We start from the raw sequence: 27,881 nt of genomic DNA on the forward strand, positions 1-27,881 counted from the left end.
GGGAGTTCTCACACGTTGGTTCAGGCTGACAGATGAGGGTCCAGAAGGCAGCTAACAGGATGAGGCTATAGCTGCCACGTGGCCCTGCAGGGATTATACAGAGCAAGACGAAGGTAAAGGGATTATACTCAAAAACAGAACCTGCTTTTTTAACCTCGTCACTGTTGTCACACTGGCAGTGAACGGAGTGTGGCTACTCAGAATTCCATCCACATCTCCCAACTCACTCGCTCGATCGGCCTTTTCATCCCTCTATTGATCCATCCATGCAGGCGTCAATGCTGTGTACTGGGATCAAACACTGGGGATCAAAGTAACTCAATCTGTCAATGAAGTCCTGAGCTGGATTGGATTGGAACTGAGTCAACTGACAACCTCTTTTTGGATGCACGACACATTGAGGAGGAGACTTTTGGGACAGCTTAATAATGGACTCTAGATAAACAGATTCTGGATTTTATTATCGTTTTCTACACTACCTACACAAATGAAAATCCTGGGCTGGACAACGGCATAAACTAGTCCATCATGCTATTGAAATCAGGACTATTCCTCCCATTGCTGTTTACTCTCCAAGCTTTTCAAATCAAAGGTAAGGACTCACCTTTGCTACCTCCCTACAGTGGGGCTGTACTAATGACCACCTGTGTTGAGATGCTTTATGCCTATTGCTCTTGTTCTCTGACAGGAGAGAGATAGGTTAATTGTTTCTTACTTTTACCCAACGGATAGTTGCTTTGGAAGGTGCATATACAGTACAGTAGAAGACACAAAGTTCTGATAACCAAACCTAATTAAACAACTTTCACTCTGACAAGCCCTGAACCACTTGAGAAGGATCTTGACATACGGTAATTATCATTTCTATTTTAGTATTTTTCAGGGGGTAGGGCAGTTGTGTCACAGACTGTCTTGTACATTAATGTAGATCATCATTACTGTCATATCGGAAAATATTTTTGGGTGCATGTGTGCAGTCTCGGGTAATGATACGTTTTAATGAGTTGTGAACACGTCATGAACCACTTGCGTAGGTGCAAGCTCAAGGACAGCGGGATTTACTCCCCTGTTATGTTAGAAGCAAAATAGAAAATGCTAGCTCATGCTACCCGCTGAATCTATATACTTGCTTTCTTTTTCAGCACCATATCCACAAGCCTGTTTAAGATTATGATTTATGAACAGGCCTACTCACAGTAAAATACAGGGCAATAACCTTCCGCAATTAAAACCCACTGAAATAGACAGTGTAATTAGTGCCTGCATTTAGCAGTGGTTGTGCCGTTCAGTATGATGTGCGTGAGTGAGTTCATTACACTGAACAAAACAAAAGCTATTCTGTTCCCAATGTAGCGAGACGCTAATCTTTTCTGGCTTGTAACTCTGCTGTGAGGCCCTTACTGTTTTGTTGGGCATTAAGGCCCATTCAAGCATTCCATCGTCTATTTTAGGCCCTGTCTGTATGCATGCAAACAGGCTTCCTGGTTCGCATTTCATATTTTTTATCTGAATTGAGCAAAACACAATAAACATTGAGCAAAACACAAACCATTCAGCAAGAGTTCAAGCTCAGTGTGGTGGGTCAGTAAATGTCTGCCCTGGTCTGTAGTCTGTACCATAACAAACTGTAAATATGCAGCTAATACAATGTTCATAATAGGTCACTGAGTCAAAGTCTGTCTGTCTGTCTGTCTGTCTGTCTGTGTACAGTATGTCAATTTACTGTGTGTGCGTGCGCTGTAAATGCACTCCCTGTCTGGCAACCCAACTGTCAAGTCAACAACAGTGTGCATGTCACTTACATCAAACTGTTTACATGATGTTTCTTTCTATGGCCTGCTAATGCCAACATATAGACTGCTAATCTAGTCAATATTGTTTGGTCGCTGGGTCTGATTAAACCACAGGTCTTTGTTTTGAAGCTCAGATATCTGTCTAGGCTTATTGTCTTAACGAGGCTTCAGGGGTTTGCCAACTCCCCCCCCCCCCACACACACACACACACACACGCCCACCCCTCACTAATTATCTCATTCATTGTGGTGAATGGACTGGACTTCACTGTGTTCGCGGGCCTATTGGACTTGTGTAATGCGATGGCACTACCTCTCTGCGAGGCCTCAAACTGTGTCCTGACATGACTGTAGCTTTGCCTGGTTTCGGTCTTGAGGTCATCGGTTTCATACCCATTGCTGGAATTAATGGAAATGAATTGAAGGTCTGTACTTTTAAAGTCTTGGTAACTAACAAGTTACAACATATCTCCAAGCTCCAACTATCTATGTTTTCGATACAAGGTTCTCTCAGCAGACAGACAGACAGACAGACATACAGACCTTATTGATCCCCTTGGGGAAATTCAGGTGTCGTAACTGCACTGCAGTATGCATTATACAACTACTGTAAGGTTAAAAGTTAGATTAAGAAAAAAGTATGTATAAATAAAAAAGTGCTACCTGACCTGTACATATTTTATATTAAAATTGGCATGTGGGTAAACAGGGCTCTATTCGGCTTTAAAAACTGTTTAAAATAGCGATAGAATGTCACTTTGACTATTTGTACTATATATCCAAGGTGTGTGTGTGTGTGTGTGTGTGTGTGTGTGTGTGTGTGTGTGTGTGTGTGTGTGTGTGTGTGTGTGTGTGTGTGTGTATATATACACTGTATATATATAAAGTTAATGTACTATCCATTTGCAAATGTGTCAGAGTATGGCAGGAGTCCTCTTCATCCATCGTTTAAACACGTTAACGTTACCCTGGCAATCCATCCCTATTTTTGGTCATTACACTGTAGGTGATTTTTTTTTATATAAAAATAATAATCGTCATATACACTGTTAAAAAAGGGAAAACATGTGCACTGTACAGTATAGAAATAAACTTTAACCTTTTACAGGGGCCAGTTTCATATTTCAGACGATGGCTGAATGTTGCTCTTTACGGCTTCACATTTAGACATTTACACTGTCAGCAGGGATCTGCCCAGTACAGCCAGCGCTCCAGAGCTCTAGAGTTGGTCGCAGAGCAACAATGTTAGGGCCTAATTGCTCAGGGTTACCTTGGCTTGAGAACTGAGTCCATGGTCCCTATTTTCTGTTGAGTTTTGAACCTTCTAGTCTAGTCTCTCAATGTTTGAATTCAAATGTCCCCAAACTTCAGCTTCCGTTGTTTCCAAACTATTGTAAGCTAATTCATCATTCCTTCCTGCTCCTAATGGAGTCCAGAGTGTGTGCGTCCAAAAGAGAGGGGGCATACGCATACATCTTCTGAATCCCAATCGGGGTGCTGTTTGTACACAGTGTCAGTGCAAGGCCAGAGGCCTGTATACAAGCCATTAGATAATGACATGCACTGTGCACAATGTGGAAATTGAAGTGCTCCTTGGCATTAATTATCTTGTCTTATGAATATGCAGGTTATAACTAATGGAATGGTTTCTCTTGCAGACTTTCGCAACCAAGGATACTCAGGACTCAAACATGTTAAATACAGACACTTCCTGGAAGCATCCGGATCAGACAAACAAATCCCCGGCATCAAAACAGCAGAGGCTGGACATCGGACAAAGAGATCAGCACTCTTTACTACTGGTGTGAAAATATGTCCCCAAGAAACAATGAAAGGAGTCATCACTAGCCATCAGGCCTACTACAAACTCAGAGGTAAGGGGAAATACATTAGTCCGACTATGCACACTTTAGAGTATGTACTGTGCCGCCAATATTTAGGACAAAACAAACAAACACTTTGGAGGGTTCTTTTTTTTAAAGATTTATTTATTGATAATGCAGATATTTACAACAATGAATTACAGAATCATGATTTCTTTTTCTCTTTTTTAAACAAGACAAGACAAACTCAAAAAAGAAAAGACAAAAAACAGTAAAAACAACCCCCCCCCCCACCCACCCCCCACCCCAACCCCAGAAAGGAAAACTACACAGCTCTCATTACTCTGTATTGTACACAACACCTCTTGACAGCAACAACTCGGATAAATACATGAAAATACTTTGGAGGGTTCTGACTCAGAACTTCTGAGGTGCAGCATATTCATGCCGGTTCTAGCAATTAAAATGGAATGAAGCATTTTCTCAAAACCAAAACAATTCAGACGGGTAAGCTATGCCCCATGATTTACGACTCATACGAGTCACAAGAAGCCCTAGTCAAACACCAGCTCTGGGGTCCAGTAAAGATATTAACAAGCCTGTACAGTCTTGTAGCAAATTAAGGCTTGTCAATAATCTGATGTGAGAAAGTACACAAGGACCAACACTCACAAAAATAAACTTTACTTGTATTATTTGTGGAAAAATCGCTCAAAACTAATTGCACTCTGCACTTCTTTTACACGTAAAACTGTGATGTGACAATAATGCTCATTCTGATTCTGATAAGACGCTTTCACAGTTAAAATGTTAAAACATTTCAGCTTGTAGTTCTGCTAATTTACGACAATGTATACATTATAGCAATGCTTGTTTTGTCATAGTCAACTTTGAAATGGCTTTGAAGCTGATCTCGGGGGTTAAGCTAATAAAATGCAGTATATAGACCTTCAGCTGGTTTAATATGTCACTATGTGTGTTATGTCACACTCTGTGTGTTATGGCATGTTTCACATCCCCTGCTGCAGTCAAGTGAAGCTGACACATATGAATTATGTATAGTTATTACATAACTGCAAAAATGTGACCCATGGAGCAATCAAGGTATTGGACAAAGTGAAACTGGTTCCATGCAGAGTCATGCTTTCATATTTTCAAATGTCAGGGATATATCATTTGCAAACGTAATAAAATAAGTGTATTCTCTTATTGTCATTGACTTTGCTGGAGCTTCAGCCTCTAAATCAGACAGATTATAAATACATTATCGTTGATTCGTTGCTGTCGGGAGGAAACTCTATTTTGAGGTTCGAAAATATTGAACCAATGGAAAGTAATAAAAAAACGCTTTGGACAAAACCTCTTAACTCCATTGGACCCTCAAACTGTCTGTTAAAGCAACTAACTCCACACCTCTCCCCCTCTCATGCAATTAATTGACAATATATAAAGTCAGAATACCAACTTTGATGAGACGGTATTGCTTTGTTTTCAAAATGTAAGGTTTTCTTCATTTCCTGAAAAATGAACATTTTGGAGTTAGATGGTTTCTTCCCGACAGCAGAGATATGTAGGACTGCATGTTTATTAACCCATTCTGACCTGAGATCAGATTCATACGAGGTTTCCACTGGACACACACTGGTCTGATGAACCCATTCTGACCTGAGATCAGATTCTAAAAAATGTCAGTCGTTCTTCGATTTTTCTAAAAATAGCAGACCTACAAGCTCGTATCGCGCCACTCGGTGGCGCGATATGAGCTTGTAGATCTGCTATTTTTAAATAGCTAAAGCATAACATGATGCTGACACCAAAATGGGTGCCCGGTCAGAATGGGTTAAAGCAAATTACTTTTTGATTGATTGATTGATTAATTTATTAACAGTACAAAATGTATTCTACATTAGCCTATCTGCAAGCTTGACATGTTGTGAGCTTGTAGATCGGCAAATTTTCGCGGAATATTCACCCCCAGAATACGGACGCTGCTGTTCATGCACTTACTTCGTGTATTCTGTTCAGTTTGTCAGGAGGCGATCTGGGAGGCGTTCCACATCTTCTTCGACAGGGTCCCTAACTCAGAGGAGTACCGGGCCTGGGTTCATACCTGCCAGCATGAGAACATCTGCATGGACGACCTGGCTCGGAACTTCAGCAGCTCACAAGAACACCTGGACCTGGTGGCCAGAGTGAGTAGCCTACATCCGCACGCGTCGATTCAGTGACTATAGTCACTCTGGCTTAGCCCATTCTGACCTTAGATCAGATTCTAAAAATGTCTTCTACGTCCTGACAGTTTTCTGAAAAAGCTATGTTTCTATGTCAGTCGTTAATTCTTCAATAAAAAATAATAATAGCAGACCTACAAGCTCGTGGCGCGCCACTCGGTGGCGCGCTATGAGCTTGTAGATCTGCTATTTTTCTGCTAGATCTGCTTTTTTCCCCTTCATGGCCGTTAAAATGATAACACATTATGTAACATGTATGTAGATTTCTCAAGCTGCCAAGCTGATTAATGCTACCTGAATGTGATATGGCATTATCCTATAGTCCGGATGGCATCTACCTATTATGCAGATACTCAAGAGAATTTATTGTGTTCACTTAATAGACGCAACACTCTGGGTCCAGAGACTCACCAAACCCTTGAGCTTCCGTTAAATCTGGGCCTAAGAGACAGATGACCTTAGCATCTACACCGGTATTCTTTTTCCATATTGGAACTACAACTCCCATGCCTCAGAGAGAGCATGACCTATCTACCTCTAACCTAACCATTCTTTATGCAGTATCTAACACATCTTCTTAAACCCTCTATGCCATAGAGGATATCTGTGGCAAAGAGTATGGACAGAAAACCAGTCCAAGTAGAGTTACTGTATGACTCAGATCCGTTTGACTAACTATAGAGTTTTTTTTTTTCCATCTACACCACATCTCTTTGCCAAAAGATATCTGGTCTACAAGCTTTCAGATTGTAGAAAAGAGCGGACCAAATGTGACTAAATTTGACTGAGGGACTGCCATTGGATTTTTTTGAATTATCATGTTATATGAAAGCAGGGAATCATAGCTTCAAATTGACATATTGGTTGTTCAGTTTGGCCCACCAGTTTTGGAGATATGGCTTATAGAGTAATGTCTTGCAGAAAACAGAGAGTTGAGAAAACAGGCTTGAAAGGTTCACTTCTGTGGTCTCTAACATTACACCTAGCTACATGTTTGGGTATTTATTTCGTATAACATGTCGATTTCAGCTCTGACACTTATTTCAGACATGCTCTAGTATGTGACGAGTCTGCCTGTGCTATTAACTAATTCTGGTGAAATGCTGTAATTTGCGCGATGGCAGTCTCTCAGTCAAATCTGGTCACAAATATAGAGCTATGCAGGATGCCAGACAAGTATATAGGGTTAATTTGGTTAAATAATTTCATTGCAACGTTTTCAAGAACAGGAGCTGTTCTGAAAGACCTTGAAAGATGGTTTAGGTAGGATTACCAATGACCATCACAGTACAGAACTGATCACTTGCAGCATTGGCAACAAAATAAGGAATATACACATAATTCACATATCTCTCAGAAGAGATACTTAGAATGTGATAAAAGATGTGTGTCACATAGTTCCTATACTGTGAGATGTGATTGTCCTTTTCTTGGCTTACAGAGAGTAGCTGAGCTGGGAGAAAGTGAAGGGTATGTACAAACTATATGTCTTGAAAGTTGTTATTATTAATGACACAGTTTTAATTTAGTATTTAACTGGCACAATCTTTTGCACAGGTCCAGTAATTGCTATGATATCCTGTACATTTCAAACAAAATATATCCATTGTATTTGTGCTGTTTTCTTGAAACTGCAAAGTGTGAAATCTGCAAGCAGCTTAATTTCTGTTTATATTCATCTGCTTTGGCTGTGGGTTTTACAAATGATGCTGATATAACAGTTTATTTCAATAGTTCATCGAAAACTCATATGGAGCCAGAGGGATATTGACTGATTATACTACACTTGAATATTAGCCTATCATGCATATCCAATGTGGGCACTGGACCTGAACTCATTAATCAAGTCGTATAGAGACGTAGACGGCTAAAATGTCAATATTCACCCCCAAGTATTATGTGGCTGATTACAACAATAAAATGTATAACTTTTTTCTCTTTAGTTGTTTTTTCCCACTCAGGGTTGTCTCACACTGAGAATTCAGTTTGATGTGATATTCCTGACATTGTGAGTTAAGTTATTGATTAATAACACGTTAAATTATTTTACAGGGGGGGAGTAGCAACACCTGGTCCAGGAAGACCATGTAAGTTACCTACCTCTATGCATCGATGCTGTTGAATGAAATCAAACAAACAATAACACAATAAATCAAATGTGTATCAAGGCTGTTAATTAAACAAATTTACTAAATGCTGAAAGCTTTGCTCTTTTGTTTCAGGTACATGGACTCCCCCATTGAATCTACTTCCAACTGAAGAAGTGGAGGTAAGGATTTTTCTTACCAACAAGAACCAACAAGACTTCAAGTTTTCTTTCTCTGAAAAGTGACACAAGTGAACATAACGCCTTCCTTTTGTAAACAGTTGCCATGAACATATTCTGTAGTCTGTCTGTCCGTCCGTCCGTCCCCAAATCACTAATAGCATTAATATAGTATTTTACAACTAATATCTGGTCTTCAGGCATAGCACTGAATTAAAACAGGTTTTACGTAGAACTAAAGATATACATTGGTCAATGAGGAAGTATGCACGAACGTTGAGTGACGCAAAACAAGTGCCTCACCCACCGTCATTAACACAATACGTAGGCCTATAGGTCATGTCAAAGATGAAGTGACTGGCTTTTTTTGTTTCTGTTCCGTTCATGCAAGCATGTCCTCTGTGGATATTGCCCAATCTTATTGGACTTTTGGAAGATAAAACATAGCCTATACATATTCATAAATGCTGTGATACTAAATGAGGGCAAAGATAGAGCAAAAAGGGGCCCTTTAGGGATGTTTTTGGTGAGAGAAAAGAACTGAACTGGTATACTGTATGCTCTTTATTGAACAGAGTATGATCTTTAGTAGACAATGATTTAACCAATTAAACCCTATAGCCTACTTCATAAACTAATACTCATGCCGTTTATTTTGTGTTGTTCCACCCAGAATAGAGATGCTAGGGTTCAAGCTGTTAAACCACCCCGGTCGAGGCTGACATGTGGACGGTGACTTCAGAGGCCCGTGTTTAATCTGTCGTTTTACCTTGGTGTTCTGTCTGGCAGAGTGAGGACCAGAACATGCTACCAGGGGAGTATGAACACACCGTTGAGTTCAGTGTCACTGTGGTGAACTCCGAATACAGTGAGCTGCTCAGTGACCCAGAGGATCCACGGTACCATGTCATCACACAACACCTGACGGAACAGGTAAGAGCTATCTTCAGGTATGTCTGCCATGAAATGTAATTTATACTTCATCACACAACTGTGTCACTCAAAAAATATATATATATTTTTTGGCATTAGCCTCTATAGAATAGAGAAAATGTAATCAATTGATATCTGTATTGACCAAAAACTAATTTAACATTAAATTCCCATTGACAATGAATGGAGAATCTACGTCATATGTGGACGAGCACATCGGTATGTTTGTCCTACACAAAGATTAAATTCCCATTGACAATGAATGGATTATGTACGACGATAAGAGCGCCCCTCACTTCACACCGGTGTGATTTTTATCCCCACATTCCTCCCTTTTCTGTCCTCACATTCCGTCAGTCAATCAAATCATCACTATGGGGTACACACAAACACACAAAGCTGGGCCTTTGGCACGCACAATACGTCATAGTAAAAAGTCCATAGACTTGGCTGCCACATGATGTCACGGGGGGGCCACACACAAAGCCAGGCATTGGAGGGTCTAGCGCCCCTCAAAAATATTGTATTATGGGTATAATGGAACCAGCTTACAACTTATGTGATGATTTTTAATTAGGTGCAGCAGCTAATCAGCCAGCTTTGGAAGGTTTACATTTAACAATAGAGCTAATCCTCTTAATGATTGTAGGCAAAATGCTGCAGGGTTTAAAAATTAGTCCTTTCCCCATGCAGCTTTTGAGGGGGAAAGACATTTTGTTCTGGGTGGAATTGAACTGGAAACAAGCATATGGTCGGTGGTGCGTTCACAACCGCTCGTGTGCCACAAAATGATGCATCTCCAGCTGAAAAAAGTGTTGATATAGGTCACTTGTCAAAAGGAACTGTGCACCAGCATAAATTATGCCTATAAGCATTTAAAAAGAAATTGATTTTGATGAATTACTCTGTATATAGTTCTATTCTAGTTCTGTTCTATGTTGCCCTATGTCAGCACAACTTAATTTCTGCTACGTACATAATTAATGTATGTTGAACTGACACAGCTCTTGCATTAGGTTGAAACTGAACGATATCGTTGAAATAGTGTGTTAATCATCAAGCTCTCTTCTCTTTTACCAAGGCATTGCACATATCATTATGTACTTAACCTTTGATTGTTGTTGGTCCTTGAAACAAGAAGTGTAGGTCTTTGTGGGATGTCAAATGTCACACAAAGTAATTATAATCACACCGGGTAAATAGGAGAATTACTGATTGAGCTAATTGTAGGGATTTGAAACACAACAGGGGGCCTCGATCTGTCAATCCCACAAATGTGACTGGAGCTTATAAAAGGTCAAAACAATGTAAAACCAAGAGCACACAAAGCTTTTTACACCGATTTACAATCTCTGTGGAGCGCACATACTGTAGCTCATGCAACAAATGCATTTGATATGCTTCTTACACACCTGGTTATTTATTTATTCTTTTGCAGATGTTTCATATTTTTGAAAAAGTTCCGGGATTTAAAGAAATTCGTGTTCTGGGATTTCGGTAAGTATCAAGTGAGAACAGGGGAGACCAAAAAACTAAGTATTATTATTATCTTTTGAGGTACGTAGATGTTTCCTCTTGAAAGACATTTATTTCCAAGTAATGCTTAATTTATGTGGAAAATACCATGGAAAATAGCTGATCTACAAGCTCACAACAAAGTATACATCAGGCTTAAGCTGTACATGATGAGTCTTTCTCACACACTGTACTATCCATGATGTGATAATGATGACTTTGTGACGATGTGTTGATCAGATCAGAGGATGTGGCCGTGCGTTATGCCGCCGTCTTCGATGGAGACATAGATCTGGCCCAGGAGGAGCCGGGCCAAGATGTCAGTGGATCTAAACTGAAGCACATTGTTGCCAACGCCTTAAGTCACGGGACATCACTGCCACTGGACATCCAAACTCTCAGCTTTGGGCCTGGTAAATAAGATATCATGACATCAAATAGATCAGGGTAGAATTTAACCCATTTTAACCCAATCATGACAATTTTCTGAAAGATTTGAGGCACATTTTAACGATTTTTCAAAAATAGCAGACCTACAAGCTTGTAGCGCGCCACTCTGTGGCGCACTATGAGCTTGTAGATCTGCTATTTTTCAATAGCTAAATTATAAGATAATGTTTAAAGCACCAAAAGGGGTTCCCGCCCCAAAATGGGTTAAGATTGTGCAGCTGACCAATTTGAAAGGTTAAAGGAGCATTCAGTGATTTGGAGAAAAGAAACCCTCTGGGGAGAAACCGAATGTTTTTTGACCCCCAGGGGTTAACTGGGGACAGGGAGGAACTCCTTATGGTCAGCACACTCTATAGTAGGGAGGATTATCACAACAAAACAAAAAATAATTGATATTTGAATGAAGTGCAATCACTGAATATTCCTTTAATAACAAAAATAAATCAACATTTGGTCTTCATCTAATGAAAGTATCACCTGTCATTTCAGAAACCACAATTTACAGAGTCGACGAAATGCGCACGAATCCCCATGTGACACCTCAGAGCATTGCCTCACCATCACCGACGGTTGGAGACAGTGCTCTGGGTCTTGGCCTCTTACCCACTGTGTCCGTCACAGATAAACCAATGGAGGCTTTCACAGTCATCTCAGAAACACAAACCTTTGTGCCGTTCATGCCCAACATGCTCCCAGAAACAACTTCAGGAGTCAGTGAGGAGACGCCGGCAGCAATGGCAGCAATAGAGGAGTCTGTGGAGGGTAATATTGAAGGGGCTATAGATGTTATGCCACCCACTCAGATGACTGCAGAGAAAGAGGAGGGGGATGTGTCTAGTAGTAGACCCGAAGAAGAGGTGTCAAGCGGTACGTACTGCACATCATAGACCCTAGAATCAAAACCCATTATGATTTATGTCCACTAACCACTATTGCTTTCATGATAGACAAAAATATGTTTTAAAATTGAAAGATGCCTTTGCAGGAAGTAGGTCTTTTTCTTCTTGTGTATGTTTTTTTATGTAATGTTATCTATTATATATCTAAATTATCTTCTTTTTTGTTCTTCCTTATCATAATATACACCAGTTGAGGTGGTTAAGGAAGAGCCACAAAATGAGGAAAGTCTCCAGTTATCTCCAGACGTGGAACCTATGACTACTACGACAGGCCTTGAACCAGCAATGTTGGAGCCAGAAGTGGAAATAGGGGCAGGGATTGAGGATGTGGTATTACCAGCATCCACAGAGAGAGGAGATGTGCCGGTGCACAGTGGAATGACAGCGGCGTCAGTGGACATCCCTTTTGAGTACCCAGACCTACACGAGAGCTCTACAAGGACGGAGGTGGAAGTGACAGAGTCCCTGGAGGTGGATATCAGTGGCAGTGGATTCAGAGATTCCTCAGAGTCTGAGGAGCAACCATATGAATCAACCGCAGCCCCGGCTAAGAGGCAAATGAACACCCCACTGATGATGACCGCTGATAACAACAAAGAATTAGTAGTGTTCTTTAGCTTGAGAGTCACTAACATGCTGTTTTCTGAGGACCTGTTCAACAAGAGCTCCCCTGAGTACAGATCATTGGAGAATACCTTTCTTGAGCTGGTAGGTAAACAAGCTTTTGCGCTTGATGTCATGCTTCTGCACACCTTATTCTCATTCTTACTTTTGTAGGACCATGCAAACGTCTTGAAGCATTACATATTCACATTGATGCAGTGTGTATTTAACGTGAAATTATAACAGTAAGGGCAACCGCCAACAGCTCCAAGATGACACTTTATGAGTCTTTGTATGCTCTATAAGTGATGATTCACTACACACTATACAGCCTTATTTATCTTCTGCTGCTTTTTTCCCCTTCATGGCCGTTAAAATAATAACACATTATGTAACATGTATGTAGATTTGCAAGCTGATTAATGCTACCTGAATGTGATATGGCATTATCCTATAGTCCGGATGGCATCTACAGTATTATGCAGATACTCAAGAGGATTTATTGTGTTCACTTAATAGACGCAACACTCTGGGTCCAGAGACTCACCAAACCCTGGAGCTTCCGTTAAATCTGGGCCTAAGAGACAGATGACCTTAGCATCTATACCGGTATTCTTTTTCCATATTGGAACTACAACTCCCATGCCTCAGAGAGAGCATGACCTATCTACCTCTAACCTAACCATTCTTTATGCAGTATCTAACACCATCTTAACCCATTTTGACCTGAGATCAGATTCTAAAAATGTTTTCTACATCCTGACAGTTTTCTGAAAAAGCTATGTTTCTATGTCAGTCGATGTCAGTCGATTTTTCAAAAATAGCAGACCTACAAGCTCGTAGCGCGCCACTCGGTGGCGATCTATGAGCTTGTAGATCTGCTATTTTTCAATAGCTAAAACATAACATAATGCTGACACCAAATGGGGTTCCCACCCAAAATTGGTTTTAAACACAGCACTTCTAACATTGCTTAAGGAGTTGTCTCCACTTTTTCGCTTTCGCTTTCGCTTTGCACAGAAATATTCTCAGTTGCTTTTGCATTCTTTAAAGTTCAATCTTTGAAAGTCTTTGTGATCTTAATATCTTATCTTATGTTGTTTGGCTAATATGCTGCCTTAATTCTTCTAACAATTTTTTTGTATCTACCATATTAACCCATTCTGACCTGAGATCAGATTCAAATGAGGTTTCCACTGGACACACACTGGTCTGATTAACCCATTCTGACCTGAGATCAGATTGTAGAAATGTCAGTCGTTCTTCGATTCTTTCAAAAATAGCAGACCTACAAGCTCGTATCGCGCCACTCGGTGGCGCGATATGAGCTTGTAGATCTGCTATTTTTCAATAACTAAAGCATAACATGATGCTGACACCAAAATGGGTGCCCGTTCAGAATGGGTTAATAGCCTAATATTACAAAATGTGTGTTTGGCAGAACTTGTAGATTATAACAGGGAAATATTTTTTCGGAATTAAATAGTTGTGTTAATAGTTTAAATACCGTAGAATAAGCCAAACATAATGTTGCCATTCCTTTTAAAATATGTATATGTGATGAGGGCAGCAATTTACAGTTTTCTTAATTTTACAGTAACTTATTAAAGTATATTTTAAATTATTATATCTATGTGTAATTGGGCTGTAAATTAAAACAGCAGAATTAGTATTTAGTGACACTTTAAGGTGAGATATTTATTTGGAATGTCTTTCTGCTTATTATTCATGAACAAAAAACACATTAAAATGTATTTTTGTATTCTGCTTATGTGTATAGTATGATAATATCGACTACATTTTATGCACTTATACATTGATCAGTGTGATAATGTATGCGAGAGTGAGAATGAATGATAACTTGGATGGATGGATGAATGTTTAAAGTAATGAATAGTTTTTGTCGAGCAACATAATAAGTGTTGCTATTGAAAAACAGGAAATGCACAATATACTTTATATGAGACCTGGTTCTGGTTTACTCATAGCCCTGCATGGTCCAGTGCTTACAGCGAGTCTCTCTCACTGACACCCATCCACTGCTCACTAGCAGCTTTTCCCACTGCGTGCGAGGGTTTACAATTCCCCGAAAATAAACAAAACAACATAACTACTCACCGACACAAAGCCTGCTAGACCTTGGTAAAAGTCTATTCTCGAAGCTGGGAAGCATCTCAGGTCCACAGCTTCTCTCTAAAATGCACTCTTTTAGTCATTAAATAAAATGAATCAACCAAATCCGCGCAGGCAATTTGTAGAAGAAATGACTCCGGTACATTGCTGTATTAAAAATGGCACAAAGTGCGTTTTAGAGAGAAGCTGGGGACCTGAGATGCTTCCCAGCTTCGAGAATAGACTTTTACCAAGGTCTATCAGGCTTTGTGTCAGTGAGTATAGTTACGTCGCTTTGTTTATTTTCGGGGAATTGTAAACTCTCGCACGCAGTGGGAAAAACTGCTAGTGAGCAGTGGATGGGTGTCCGGCAGGGCGTCAGTGAGAGAGACTCACTGTAAGCACTGGACCAGGGCTAGTTTACTCAGTGTACAGGTCCACTGTATACATCAAAGCTTTCTGACATGGGGAGAGTTAAGTAATATTGGTTACTGTTAAGATGTGTGCAAAACACACATTCTGCTCAACATCTGACAATTATTTGTGCATTTTGTGATTTGCATGGTCAGTGTTGAAAAGTAACTAAAGTAACGTATAACTTAAGGTAATATTATTTCCTTTTTCCAGTAACTAGTAATATAACTAAACTAAAGTAACTTTTCCAACACTGTGCATGTTTAAGTAGTAGTAGTACAGTAGGCTATTATTGGGTTGTCAGATACTATACCATTGTGCCTTTGTAGAGTAGCCTCACCTGGCCAGCCCTCCAATATTGCTCTACTTCAAATCGAGGCACTCTCATTGCAGAGTTCAACCTTTCTATGCACTTTTAACTTGAACATTCTCCAGGCTTTTCTTTCTGAGAAAGCAAACGTGGGATCTGAGGTTAGTGCAGACGGTATACAGTACATGAGTACAACTATACTCTACTATACTTTGTAGCCTACTGTCCTCAACTTAAAGGTCAAAATCTGCAATATCTGCAATCACAAATATCACAAGACTCCTTTGAATGTGTTGCATTAGGGTGGTGAGAAGTTAATTTATTTAAACACCGTTTGGAATAATTTTTTTTAAAGAAAGATCGCCTCTGTTGAAAGCTTGACCTCCCTATTTAGCTCTAAGCCTTACCCAGGGGTTGACAGAAGGTTAGTCTCTCACACATAGAAGAGCCTTGTGCTCAGTAAAGTCCTCTGCCTTGAACTGAAGCATATCAATACAAATTGGATTGCGGCTGCTGGCTGACATGTCAGCTGCCAGCTCCATCAGAGCAGAGGGAATGTGTAAGCGACTAATAGGAGGCTGGTTTTTAAATGGGCTATGAATATAGGGAACAGTTTTAACATTAAAACATAGTGTATGACATTTAGGACAACTGAAAAGAAACATCAAGTGATTGTGATTGCCAATATTCGGCCCATTTAAATGAAAACACTGGTTGAATACGGAACCCCATGTGTGATATTGTAACTTAACCACTTAAACCCAATATGGTTGAGCGTAGGCCCTCAGGGCTCTATGCTAGTAACCTTTCTGTTTTCTGTAATTGTGGGTAAAGCTTTTGCTGAAAATAGCTGATCAATTTGTATTTTCAGCAAAAGCTTTCCCCACAATATAGATTAAGTGGATAAACATAAGTCTATCCCTATACTTTCCATTCAACACTCTGCTCCGTTACGCCTGTACGTACTGGTTTGTGTTAGACATGGCATTTAAAAAATTACTCTAATGAAATTTAGTTTTAAATAGTAATTATGGAAAATATGTTTGACTGGACATTCCCCAACAAGAAGTCTTTAACAAGTAACAACCAAATATAATGCAGTATAGGCCTACTGACTGTTATATAGGAGAAAAAACACTCACTTCACACAACTGTGTGTGTGTGTGAGAGAGAGAGAGAGAGAGAGAGAGAGAGAGAGAGAGAGAGAGAGAGAGAGAGAGAGAGAGAGAGAGAGAGAGAGAGAGAGAGAGAGAGAATCTAATAGAGAACAGCAAATAGCTCATGACACGCAGTACCACTGGTCAAGATTTGTTTCTGGGCCATCCATTTGTCTCAATGCAGTATGTCAAGTAGGTAGTTTACTTTTGTTGGTCAAGCAAAATGCCTTTATGGGTCAAGGAACAACAAAGTCTTTCCAATGAAGCCAAGAACTTCATATTGATATTCTACTCCACTATAGCCTGATGCAGCAAAGTAGTTTGAGACAAAGTTTGGCTTTTTAGAAATCATTTAGAGTGCCACTATTTCCACTCTGTTGTTGTTGTTTTATCTAATTATTGACTGTAGATGAGCAACTGTGTAAAGTGAGGGGCAATCTCATAATCATACATCATCTCATTCTGGCCAATCAGAATTTGCGTGCTCACCTTCGTCTTCAATGTTTGTGTTATGCAATGTTTGTGTTTACATGAACACTCAGAATTGTCCATTAATTGTCAATGGGATTTAATGTTTGTTAGGACAAAGTTTATGCACATACACCAAAAGCTGGACATAGGAGGGGCTATCGCCCCTCAAAAACATAACATCCAAAAAGCAGGTAATTGTGATCCATATAGAAATGTAACTCTTACAAACAAGCCTGAGAAGATATGCACCATCGAAATGTAGATCAGGTGTGCTTCCTTTCATAAGCTTCTTGGCTGTGGTGATTGCTCATCTACAGTCAATAATTAGATACAACAGAGTATACAACAGAGTGGAAATAGTGGCACTCTAAATGATTTCTAAAAAGCCAAACTTTGTCTCAAACTACTTTGCTGCATCAGGCTAGTGGAGTAGAATATCAATATGAAGTTCTTGGCTTCATTGGAAAGAATGTGTTGTTCCTTTGCCCACAAAACCCCTGCAATTAGTTGTATCCCAAAGGGAGCAGTACGTAGTTCAGACAAGTCATTGGTTGCGGATAAATGTCGGACTTTAATGCCCTGTCTGAAAAGTGTCCACCCCACGTCCCGAAAGGCATTTTGCTTGACCAACAAAAGTAAGCTAACCTATTTGACTTAGTCAACATACTGCATTGAGACAAATGGATGGCCCAGAAACAAATCTTAGCCAGTGCTACTACATGTCTTGAGCTATTTGCTGTTATCTGTTAGATTGTCTCTCTCCGTGTCTGTCTCTCTCTCTCTCTCTCTCTCTCTCTCTCTCTCTCTCTCTCTCTCTCTCCACTTTTAGAGACAATTAACCATTGTGCGTACACTGGCCCTGACCTGCCTGCTAGTGATAAGTGGAGTAACCTTAAGAGCTCCTTAAGGCCTCTTATCTCCTGCTCTGCAGCCAGGCACAGAACATATAGCTAAGGCATCGTAATCTCCACCACTCACACTCCAGTGGTTTGATGCTGACCTTCCGTAGCCAAACTCATCTGCAGGTGGAACACACATAACAGATACGATCGATAAACCATGATGGAGGTCTCTTTGTTCCAGCTGGCCTCTTCCTCCTGACTAATCATCAGTTCAAGTCCAAAGCCAGCCTTATTATGAGAACCTGGCCTCAGTCAGCTAACCTGCAAGTCATTGGTGTTTATCTTACCTTATTTTATTTTAGGGATATTTCACTTTCAAATAAAATAAACACCCAAAGAAATATATAAAAATAAATGAAAAAGGATTTATATAGTAATAATATATTTTCATACTATCGGCTAACTTTCAGCATTTATCTTCTCAATTTAACTTGCCTTATCATAATCTTTTTAAATATCTCCAAATTAGGCACTGGGTCAGAGAAAACTACAAGGATTTCCTGTGTAATGCTAATAATTCACCCCTGGAGGATCAGCACATTGATCCTCTCCACCAGGGGATTAATCTCTTCCATATACAGTTTAACCCATTCTGACCTGAGATCAGATTCATACAAGGTTTCCGCCGGAAACACACTGGTCTGATGAACCCGTTCTGACCTGAGATCAGATTCTAAAAATATCAGTCGCTCTTCGATTTTTCAAAAATAGCAGACCTACAAGCTCGTATCGCGCCACTCGGTGGCGCGATATGAGCTTGTAGATCTGCTATTTTTAAATAGCTAAAGCATAACATGATGCTGACACCAAAATGGGTGCCCGTTCAGAATGGGTTAAACGCAAATGGGAAGCTGATTTAGAATGTACCTACTGTATGATGATGGTGATTGGCGAAACCTCTTAGGAAGAGCTCAGACAGTCCTGATCTCTACAAAGAAAATGCAATTGTTTTGCAATATTTATGCAATTTTTTTCACATTACTTATTTACTTAGGCTACATCAATGTGTCAGAGGTGCAAGATAAATGAAGGTGATTTTATTTATTTATTTCTCGATGACTCCTCTTGGGTGATGTTGTAACAAATTGCTGTTCCTGCGAAGGTTGTTGTAGTCAATGTTGAATATTGTGTCATTCTGGGGTCAGTGGGGTGGGGGAGGGCTTGGTGTGAAGGATTGGTTTTTCTTGTATTTTTGTCTAAAAAGAAAAATTGATGTTTTGTACCACAAAAAGGGGGGGGGGGAAGAAAAAAGTAATGGAAACATCACAGCCGTGATTTGTCAATTACTTTTTTTCATTTATTTTTTATATATATATTTTATGTTTTGTTTGTTTTATTTGAAATTTAAATATCCCTTTAAATGTGACACATGTATATCACTTGTATGACGGTATAGTAGTGCCTTTAACTGTGACTGCATTAAGAGTGGATTTTGGCAGGTTCAGTGTATCTGCGTCTGCCTGCGTACAGATACACAGAATAATTCTGAACAGCATAATACTGAACTGATTACATAATACTGCAGCTTAATGTATACTCTGAGGTCTTGGTATATATAGTTAGTACACTAAGGGATATACAGTAAGCATTCACCAAACGGCATGCGTGATGTTGAGCTGGTTTCAATTCGAGATAGCTGGTGTCATGTAGGCCATTTCCAACTGTTTGACTCTCTTCATAACTAGTGATCACCATTTCCTGTATTCAACACTTAAACTTAGATTGATTGATTGATTGAAATATTTATTAAGAGTTTGCAGAATTACAGTTTGCAGTACATTTCAAGCACAAACTCAATACAAAGACTGTTAAGTGTGAGTGGACGACCCAATTAAGCATTACACTTGGGGTGGGCGGTGGGGGATTCAGATTTTACGTAGGTGCCCTTTGAGAGCGGTTTTGAAGGAGTCAAGGGATTCGCATGTCTTAATGACTGTTGGTAGGACGTTCCACATTTTGGTGGCATAGGAGCGAAAATAATTTAGTCCCTTGTTTGTGCCGAATCTTAGCCTTTCATTTGAATCCATATAGTGCATTTAATGTATGGTAACTATGGTTTCATGCTCACACATTTTTATGACATTATTATTCATTGCATTTGCACTAAAACATGACATGCTTTACCAGTGACAGTCTCTCACTGTGTGGATGTAAACTTATTTCCTGTAGTCTTCTCTTGGCTCTATAATCTTGTTCTCAGGAGGACAGCCATATATAGGCTAGCGTTTGTCAAATCAATCTAACTTTATTGCATCTATTAATACTATAGGGCTTTGAAGTGGGAGGGGATCCAAACCTTTGTCAAATCAATCTAACTTTATTGCGTCTGTAAATACTATAGATCTTTGAAGTGGGAGGGGATCCAAACCTTTTCCTCCTAGGATCAAGAGGGATTCATTATTCAATCCCATAGGATGGCACCGTCACCATTTGGAATTAGCCTCCCTTGAAAATCCTAACCCCACTAACCCCAGAAACTGATTTGTTGTTGAATGTATCGATGAGAACACAGAAAACGGATTATAGTAAAATGAAACAATACAAGAAAACATTACCTCTACATTCACTGGAATTAGCACATCTACAATTTACATCTACAAGCGCAACGCATTTTGAGCTTGTAGATCTGCTATTTCTGCAAATATATTTGGTATAGAGTGGAAGTACAGAACCGACTTGTGTCAGATCAAGTGTACAATTATAGACGGTCTAAAATGCAGAGCAAAAGTCCTGGCTACTTGGTAATTCCACCCTTCTTATCCTTTCTCTACAGCTCCTGCCATATCTAGAGTCTAACTTGACGGGTTTCAGGAAACTGGAAATCCTCAACTTCAGGAATGGCAGTGTTGTAGTAAACAGCAGAATGAGGCTGGACCAGCCGGTGCCATCCAACGTCACCCAGGCTGTGCACTGTGTGCTCGAAGACTTCTGCCATGCTGCGTCCAAACGGCTAGACATAGAGATTGATAGTCGTTCCCTGGATATAGAACCAGGTACAGTAAGAGGATTTCATGGAGTTGTTGTTGTGACCCTTATTATCTGCACGTGTGTGCAGATAATGTGTGTGTGTTAACCACTAAATAGCCATCTGCAAGCTCACAACCTGTCACAAAGTGACACATTGTGTGCTTGTAGATCTATTTTTATAAAACTAGACCAGTTGATCACCGGCTTACTGTGGAACGGTGCAAGTCGGGAACGATCTGCGATCTGGACAATCTCCATATATGCCTATATATGGGCATATCGTTTAGATCGGCTATTCGATCCGACCAACACCGGCACACTCCCGCAGGTCATGTGTTCGACGAGTTTGAAGTCGGTCGGCCAGAAGGTTATCATCAAGATACGTGAACTATTTTTTTACGTTTGTCTTTTATATAACTAGAGCGGTGCCCGTTGGGCACTGGCCTATACTTGGAACAAGGCAAGTTGGAATATATGGAGTTATTTGTCAGGCATGCCCAAATATGGACATATGTGCGATGTCAGAACAGGCCAGCTCCATGGAGTCTGGGCAGGGGCCCTGTCCAGAGCCGGGGCAGAGGCCCTTTGTGGCGGTCCTGGACAACCGTGCGTCTGTCCGACCAACTCGACACCGGCCGCGTGTCGAATTTGAAGTCGGTGGGGCGAACGGTTCTCTGGTTACGTGGATTACAGACGTACACACGTCCTTTACAGTTTGTGGATGTTGTGCAATAGTAATGTGATAACTTGTTACATAATGTAAGAGAATGCCCTCATTAACCACACCTTTTCACGTCAATCAAACTGACCTTAATTTCTCCTCTGAATGTGCGATGCAAAACAGGTGGCCAGCATTTCATTCATGTTAATGAGTTATTCTCTCCTGGTTGTTTCACCTCTCTCGTCCTCTGCTGTCCACCCTGTCCACACCCTACTCTGTTGTCCCGTCGTTCCTACTATCTTCTCATGGTTTTAGCTGAACTGGTGGACCCGTGCAAGTTCCTGGCCTGCAGTGGGTTCTCGCGGTGTGTCGTCAACAGCTGGACAGGAGAGGCAGAGTGTCTGTGTAACTCTGGCTACAGAACAGTGGATGGAGCTTGTCAGAGCACCTGCACCCTGGAGCCTAACTTCTGCTCCAATGGAGGGCTCTGCGAGATAATCCCCGGCCATGGTGCCACTTGCAGGTACACTACAACCAACAAGTTAACGCACAGAAAAAACAACATTGACTGCATTGTTCTTCATCGTGTTTTTAGCAGGGGGGGGGGACAACGACGACGACAGGTGATTAACCTGTGACATTAGTCCTCTATGATGTCAGTCGTCTATGACGTATATAGCCTTGGAAACCCATGACTTATACGTCATATAGGACTCTAAATTTGTGCAAGGTTTCAGACTGGTGATCACAGCCCTTTAAGCTTGTCTTCCATTATACAATTTAAGTTAAACATTTCAAATTTAACTTAAATTAAATATTTATTTATTGTCACATCAAGTAAAAGAGTGGGTGAAATTGGATTTTTGTTCCCATTGTGTCGTTATTCCAAGAAAGAAATTAAAGGAAGCAGGGGGAGTGGGGGGAGGTCAAGGCAGGATTTTTCCACAAATCGTACAAATAGGCCTATGTGCTTTCCCACGTTAGATGTTGCTTTTTGCACAAATCGTACAAAAAAAGGGCTTTCCCACATTAGATGTGGCACACCTTTGCTACATATACAGGCCTGTAGGCCTATCAAAGAAAAACAACAACAGGGGATGTATAATACAGTAGAGTAGCCTATACTACTCTGGCCTGTTGGCAGTGTTTACATGAAATGTGGTGCTGATCGGTTAAGTGGTTTACACACACACTCTCTGACCCTCTTATAGAAGGCTAGCCTCCAGCAGAGCCACGCTGTAAAAGGAAATCCAAACAGTAATGTTCCACAAAATACATTTCTTTGGGTTACATTTGTATACGCTCAGAGTTATATTAACTTTCATAAGGTTGTTACAGTGTATAAAGGGTTATAGCAGGGGTCAGCAACACGTCAGTGAACATCTGCAGATGGTAGCATTGATACTATAACCGGGTTATAGTATCAATGCTACCATCTGCAGATGTTCACCTTTCACCCACCTAAAACATGATGTCAGTCTTTACTTTTGGAACAATCTCCCAGCCAGCACTGTCTCACACACGCACGCACGCTCATGCGCACACGCATGCTCATGTGCACACACACACACACACACACACACACACACACACACACACACACACACACACACACACACACACACACACACACACACACACACACACACACACACACACACACACACACACACACACACACACCACCTTGGTTGATTTCCAAATGTGTACAGGCAGGGACTGGATGAATTAAGTTACTTTTTAAACAAAGGTCAAGCCACAGTTTATCTTGTATTGTTTGTGAATATTAACGACGAATTATGCAACGTACGTTGCATAATTCAGGGTGACCCTTCCTTTCTAACCTAATGTTTATGTTGTGGATGGTTCTTTTTTATAGATGCCCTGTGGGCACGCACTGGCACTACCATGGAGAACGCTGCAACGAGGTGGTGGCAGCGCCCCTTGATCGTTCCGTTATCGCAACTAGCCTCGTGGGAAGCCTCTGCCTTGTTTGTGCCATTATTGGCATTTTGATATTCATAAAAAAGAAGTGTAAGCGGAACGGAAAGGCTGAGACATTGGTGTAAGTGAGACATTTTATTATATACTTTGTCATATGAAGGTGTATTTCAGAAATAGAGCATTGTAATGTATCCAATCAACAGATTTTCACTCACACTCAGAAGTGGTATTATAGTGACGAGTTTGGACAAAAGGCTCATACATAGTCTGGATTTTCGGTGGTGAGGTGACCACCGCTCCGGTGGTGAGCTGACCACCGCTCCGGTGGTGAGCTGACCACCACTCCGGTGGTGAGCTGACCACCACTCCGGTGGTGAGCTGACCACCGGAGCTGAAATAACGTTGAGCGGTGGTGAGTAAAAACAGAGAGAAGGGCTGGGGCGGTGGCGGTGGCGGTGGCGGTGGCGGTGGTTTGCTCTTCACCGCGGCTCGTGACGTCATGTTGTAGTTCGGTGGTCACCTCACCACCGAAAATCCAGACTATGTATGAGCCTAAAATCAAATCAATCACAAAAAAATTGTCAATCGTTTGTTGTGTCATTTTTCAACGCTTCCGGTATTCCCATGCACTGGAATGCAGTAGGGCAGTGGTATTATAGTACAGAGTGATATTCTCAAGGCAACACATTCCTACATGTTGTGAGCTTGGTTATCTGCTAGTGGTGCTATCTTTTTAAGATTTTAAGAAAATGTGTCAAGATTTTTGCCTATAGGCCTAAGGATCATAGGCCCAAAATAAGTTTAAAGTAATTATTCTCACTAAGACATTGTTTGCACTTGATGTTCATAATTGTTTCACAAACCTGCATATTCACAGTTCAATCATCTTTACATTTTAGGCAACCCCCTGCTCCATATGCCTTTGAGAATACATTGAGACAGAACCCCGTTTTTGAGAACGATGATGGTGCCTTGGCTGAAACGTCCACGTTACAATGTCCAAGTTTCAGTCAGTCATCAGTGTCACACTCTGAGACCTTTGCCTCAATTGAAAATATACATCTAAGCATTGAGGTAACCTGTAGTCCTACTGTACTGTACCACACAGTATGGCTTAAAACATTAGTGTTACTAACCATAACTATTCAGTCAACTAATCCTCTAATAAACACACATGACAAGTCGACATTTCAGTTTGCTTGCATGCATAAACTTCACTTCCAAACTAATCCAATTCAATATAAAACAATACTAATATTGTTTTATAGATCAAATAAAATATATTTATTTTGAATGTCAAAATATTAGACATTGTTTACAGTTGGCTTGATGTAAAGGGAGAATGGTGCTTTCAGAGCAGGACAGTCTATGTGGCCCAGGCCGTAGCGTAACGGTCTGGGCACCGGACTGGTGATCCAGTCGCGGTGTGCCGCGGGTTCGACTCCCGGACCCGACACGGCCTTTACCGCATGTCATCCCCCCATCTCTCTCCCGTTTCCTGTCAGCCTACTTTCTATCCCTTAAAAAATCAATAAAGGCGTAAGCCGCAAAAAAATATCTTAAAAAAAAAAAAAAAAAAAAGGACAGTCTATGTACCCAGCATTGTGCAGGTAATCAAAAGAGGCCAGTCTATGACAGTCACAGTCACCTATATGGCATCAGTAGGCCTGCATATTCGTATTTTGGGCAAAGCCTCTCCACTGAATACCAGTGTATCAAATTAAAGTTGTAAAGATTAATTATATATGAAATTTTAAAACATTTAAAAAAGGTACCTGTGACCTTCCCCGGATCATAACACAGCACTGGGATAGTGGATTTATGCGCATGCATAAAGTGAATGTCAAATCGAGTGGCAAAGTGACAGGCAAAGTGAATCCAACATCGTTTAATGTCGTTTAATGCAATTAAATGATGATGTCACACGCATACCCTCTATTAATAGCCCAGTCTTACTACATGTACATCCTTTAACCCATTCTGACCTGAGATCAGATTCATACGAGGTTTCCACATGGACACACACTGGTCTGATTAACCCATTCTGACCTGAGATCAGATTCTAGAAATGTCAGTCGTTCTTCGATTTTTCAAAAAATAGCAGACCTACAAGCTCGTATCGCGCCACTCGGTGGCGCGATACGAGCTTGTAGGTCGTAGGTCGAGCTTGTCTTGCTCAAGGACACTTCGACTCTGGGGGAGCCCGGGTTCGAACTGGCAACCTTACGGTTACCATCCAGGCACTCTACCCCTGAGCCACCGCTGCCACCACAGCAGAAATCTAAGGGTTTCATAGAGCTGTGCAGTTGTTGACGTACAACGTTTCTTGTTTCTACTTGTGTCCACGGACAAATGCTTGCTTGTTTGCTTGCCTCTCTCTTTGCTCACCCATTTGCTTTTCAACCATGTCAGTGAATAATATTAAAGGTATATTCAGTGATTTCACTTAATTCAAATATCACTTATTTTTTTGTTTTGTTGTGATAATCCTCCCTACTATAGAGTGTGCTGGCCATATAAGGAGTTCCTCCCTGTCCCCAGTTAACCCCTGGGGGTCAAAAAACCTTAGGTTTCGTTTTTGACTCTCTATCCTGATTGGACGAAAGGCTGGGTCCCACAGCCAAAAACGAAACCTACGTTTTTTTGAGCGAAATCACTGAATATACCTTTAACAAGAGATTAAATTGAATGTACAGTTGTGGCTGTCTTCATCTTTTTCCACAGATCCCCAGGCACCTCTACACAACAAGATCTGAAAAGTTAGTCTCTGAAATGGTTGACTTCCACCAGTGCATACCACACAATGAGGTGAGGATCAATCGGGAACGAGGACACGGTACCATTCAAAGTATAGGCGACAGACACTTGGCAGCATTTTCAAATCAGAACGAGTCATCCTGAATCATGCAGTGTAATACTGTCCCATTGATATTCAAAAACAATACAACAAAAAGTTACTTTCAGGCGAGTATCTAGGCTACTATTTTTTCTGTTTCTTGGCTGATTCACTATGCAGCTACTTAATACGTAATTATAATTACTTGTTTAGGTTTAATCTATATCCTGTCTTGTTATCTTCTCGTGTTCTCTTTAGATGTGGCGATCGCCGAGTGAGTACAGAGCAAGTTGCCTTTTAAGGTCAGATAATGACTGCTTTGAAGTAACTGTTCTGTGACAACCACCTTCTGCGCCAATTCCACCTGGCCACCTGCTGACAGTGCACCACATCACAACACACTGCAAGACAACGTGACTGTCAATCCTAGCCTAATTTATGCAACTTCACACTGTAGGAATCAGGTTTTTACTGCCAATAGCTTACTCACTCACAGTGTGATAGCAGCCTGAAATGGCAATAATCAAGGTGACAATGTTAAAAGTGATTGAGGTTAACTGTTCATTGTATTGTTGTGTCTTGTTAAGGCCCAGGCATACTCCAGTTTTTAGCTGACACGCTAAACAGAGAGATTTACAATTTACAATGTAGGCATTTAGCAGACGCTCTTAATCCAGAGCGACTTACATTAAGCAAAAACAAAGCATGGCATACATCACAGACAGTAGTTATCATAAATCATGTATAAACTAAGAACGTAACAGTGGAGTATCTATGTAAACTATACATATACTATACTATATTATATATTATACATGTGTACTATAAAGTGCTATGACTACATACAATGGAATTCTATTATCCTAGTGCTGTCTACATAACAAGCTATAAGTCTGTTTAAAATACTAGTCTGTTTAAGTCTACAATTACATAAAGTACTATCTAAGGGGCTAGGCTAGGGCAAGTGCTACGGGCCATGGTGGAGTCTGAAGAGGTGGGTTTTCAGACCACGGCGCAAGATTGGGAGTGAGGCTACAGTTCTGTGTTGGGGTGAGCTTACGTCACTGTGGCGTGACGTCATGTTGTAGTTTTGTTTTCCCAACCACTCCACCGTGGAGTAAAACTGGAGTATGCATGAGCCTTCAGACAGAGCTCCATGCATGCATGGCTAATGCATGAGGTGATCTTTTCTGTTGTGTTTAAGTGGAAGCTATAATGTTTGCATCATACTGTGTATTGAAGGTTAGAAACATTTGCTGTAAACCCTTGGGCCGTGGCAAAGATTTCAGATTTCCTCACAATGAGGTATTTATTATTTAGAAACAGATACATGGTGGTGGTATCATAATTAGTGTTGTTTTAACGCTCTTCTTAACTTTTATGTCCAAAAAAGAATTGAATGTATAAGCTGTTGTCACTTTGGTCATTACATAATGGTATTGACCAAATAGTAGCAATGTTAATTTTAGCTGGACATATTGGCTAATGTATTTTCATCTGTTGAATAACACATCCTGACCCTACTAAAAAAAGCAACTATTTCCACCTTTTTTGTGTTTAGGAAATGAGTGCTGGGGATGACCATAACTCACTG

The 27,881-nt window shown here is 40.6% G+C and overlaps 1 protein-coding gene across 1 annotated transcript; it reads left to right on the forward strand.

The window, feature by feature from the left end:
* Window positions 1-528: 528 nt before the first annotated feature.
* Window positions 529-26,626, forward strand: impg1b (interphotoreceptor matrix proteoglycan 1b; the record flags this gene model as incomplete). Its single annotated transcript, XM_083792856.1, has 15 exons — window positions 529-592; window positions 3,452-3,667; window positions 5,642-5,808; window positions 8,903-9,046; window positions 10,485-10,543; window positions 10,802-10,974; window positions 11,633-11,878; window positions 12,101-12,618; window positions 13,033-13,122; window positions 20,653-20,872; window positions 21,823-22,030; window positions 23,387-23,572; window positions 24,351-24,525; window positions 26,176-26,259; window positions 26,546-26,626. 15 exons carry the CDS (start codon window positions 529-531, stop codon window positions 26,624-26,626), a joined length of 2,631 nt encoding a protein of 876 aa, XP_083648982.1.
* Between the last annotated feature and the right edge of the window lie 1,255 nt (window positions 26,627-27,881).

The sequence above is a fragment of the Protomyctophum parallelum genome (assembly GCF_964188405.1).
Source record: "Protomyctophum parallelum genome assembly, chromosome: 20".
NCBI lineage: Eukaryota > Metazoa > Chordata > Actinopteri > Myctophiformes > Myctophidae > Protomyctophum > Protomyctophum parallelum.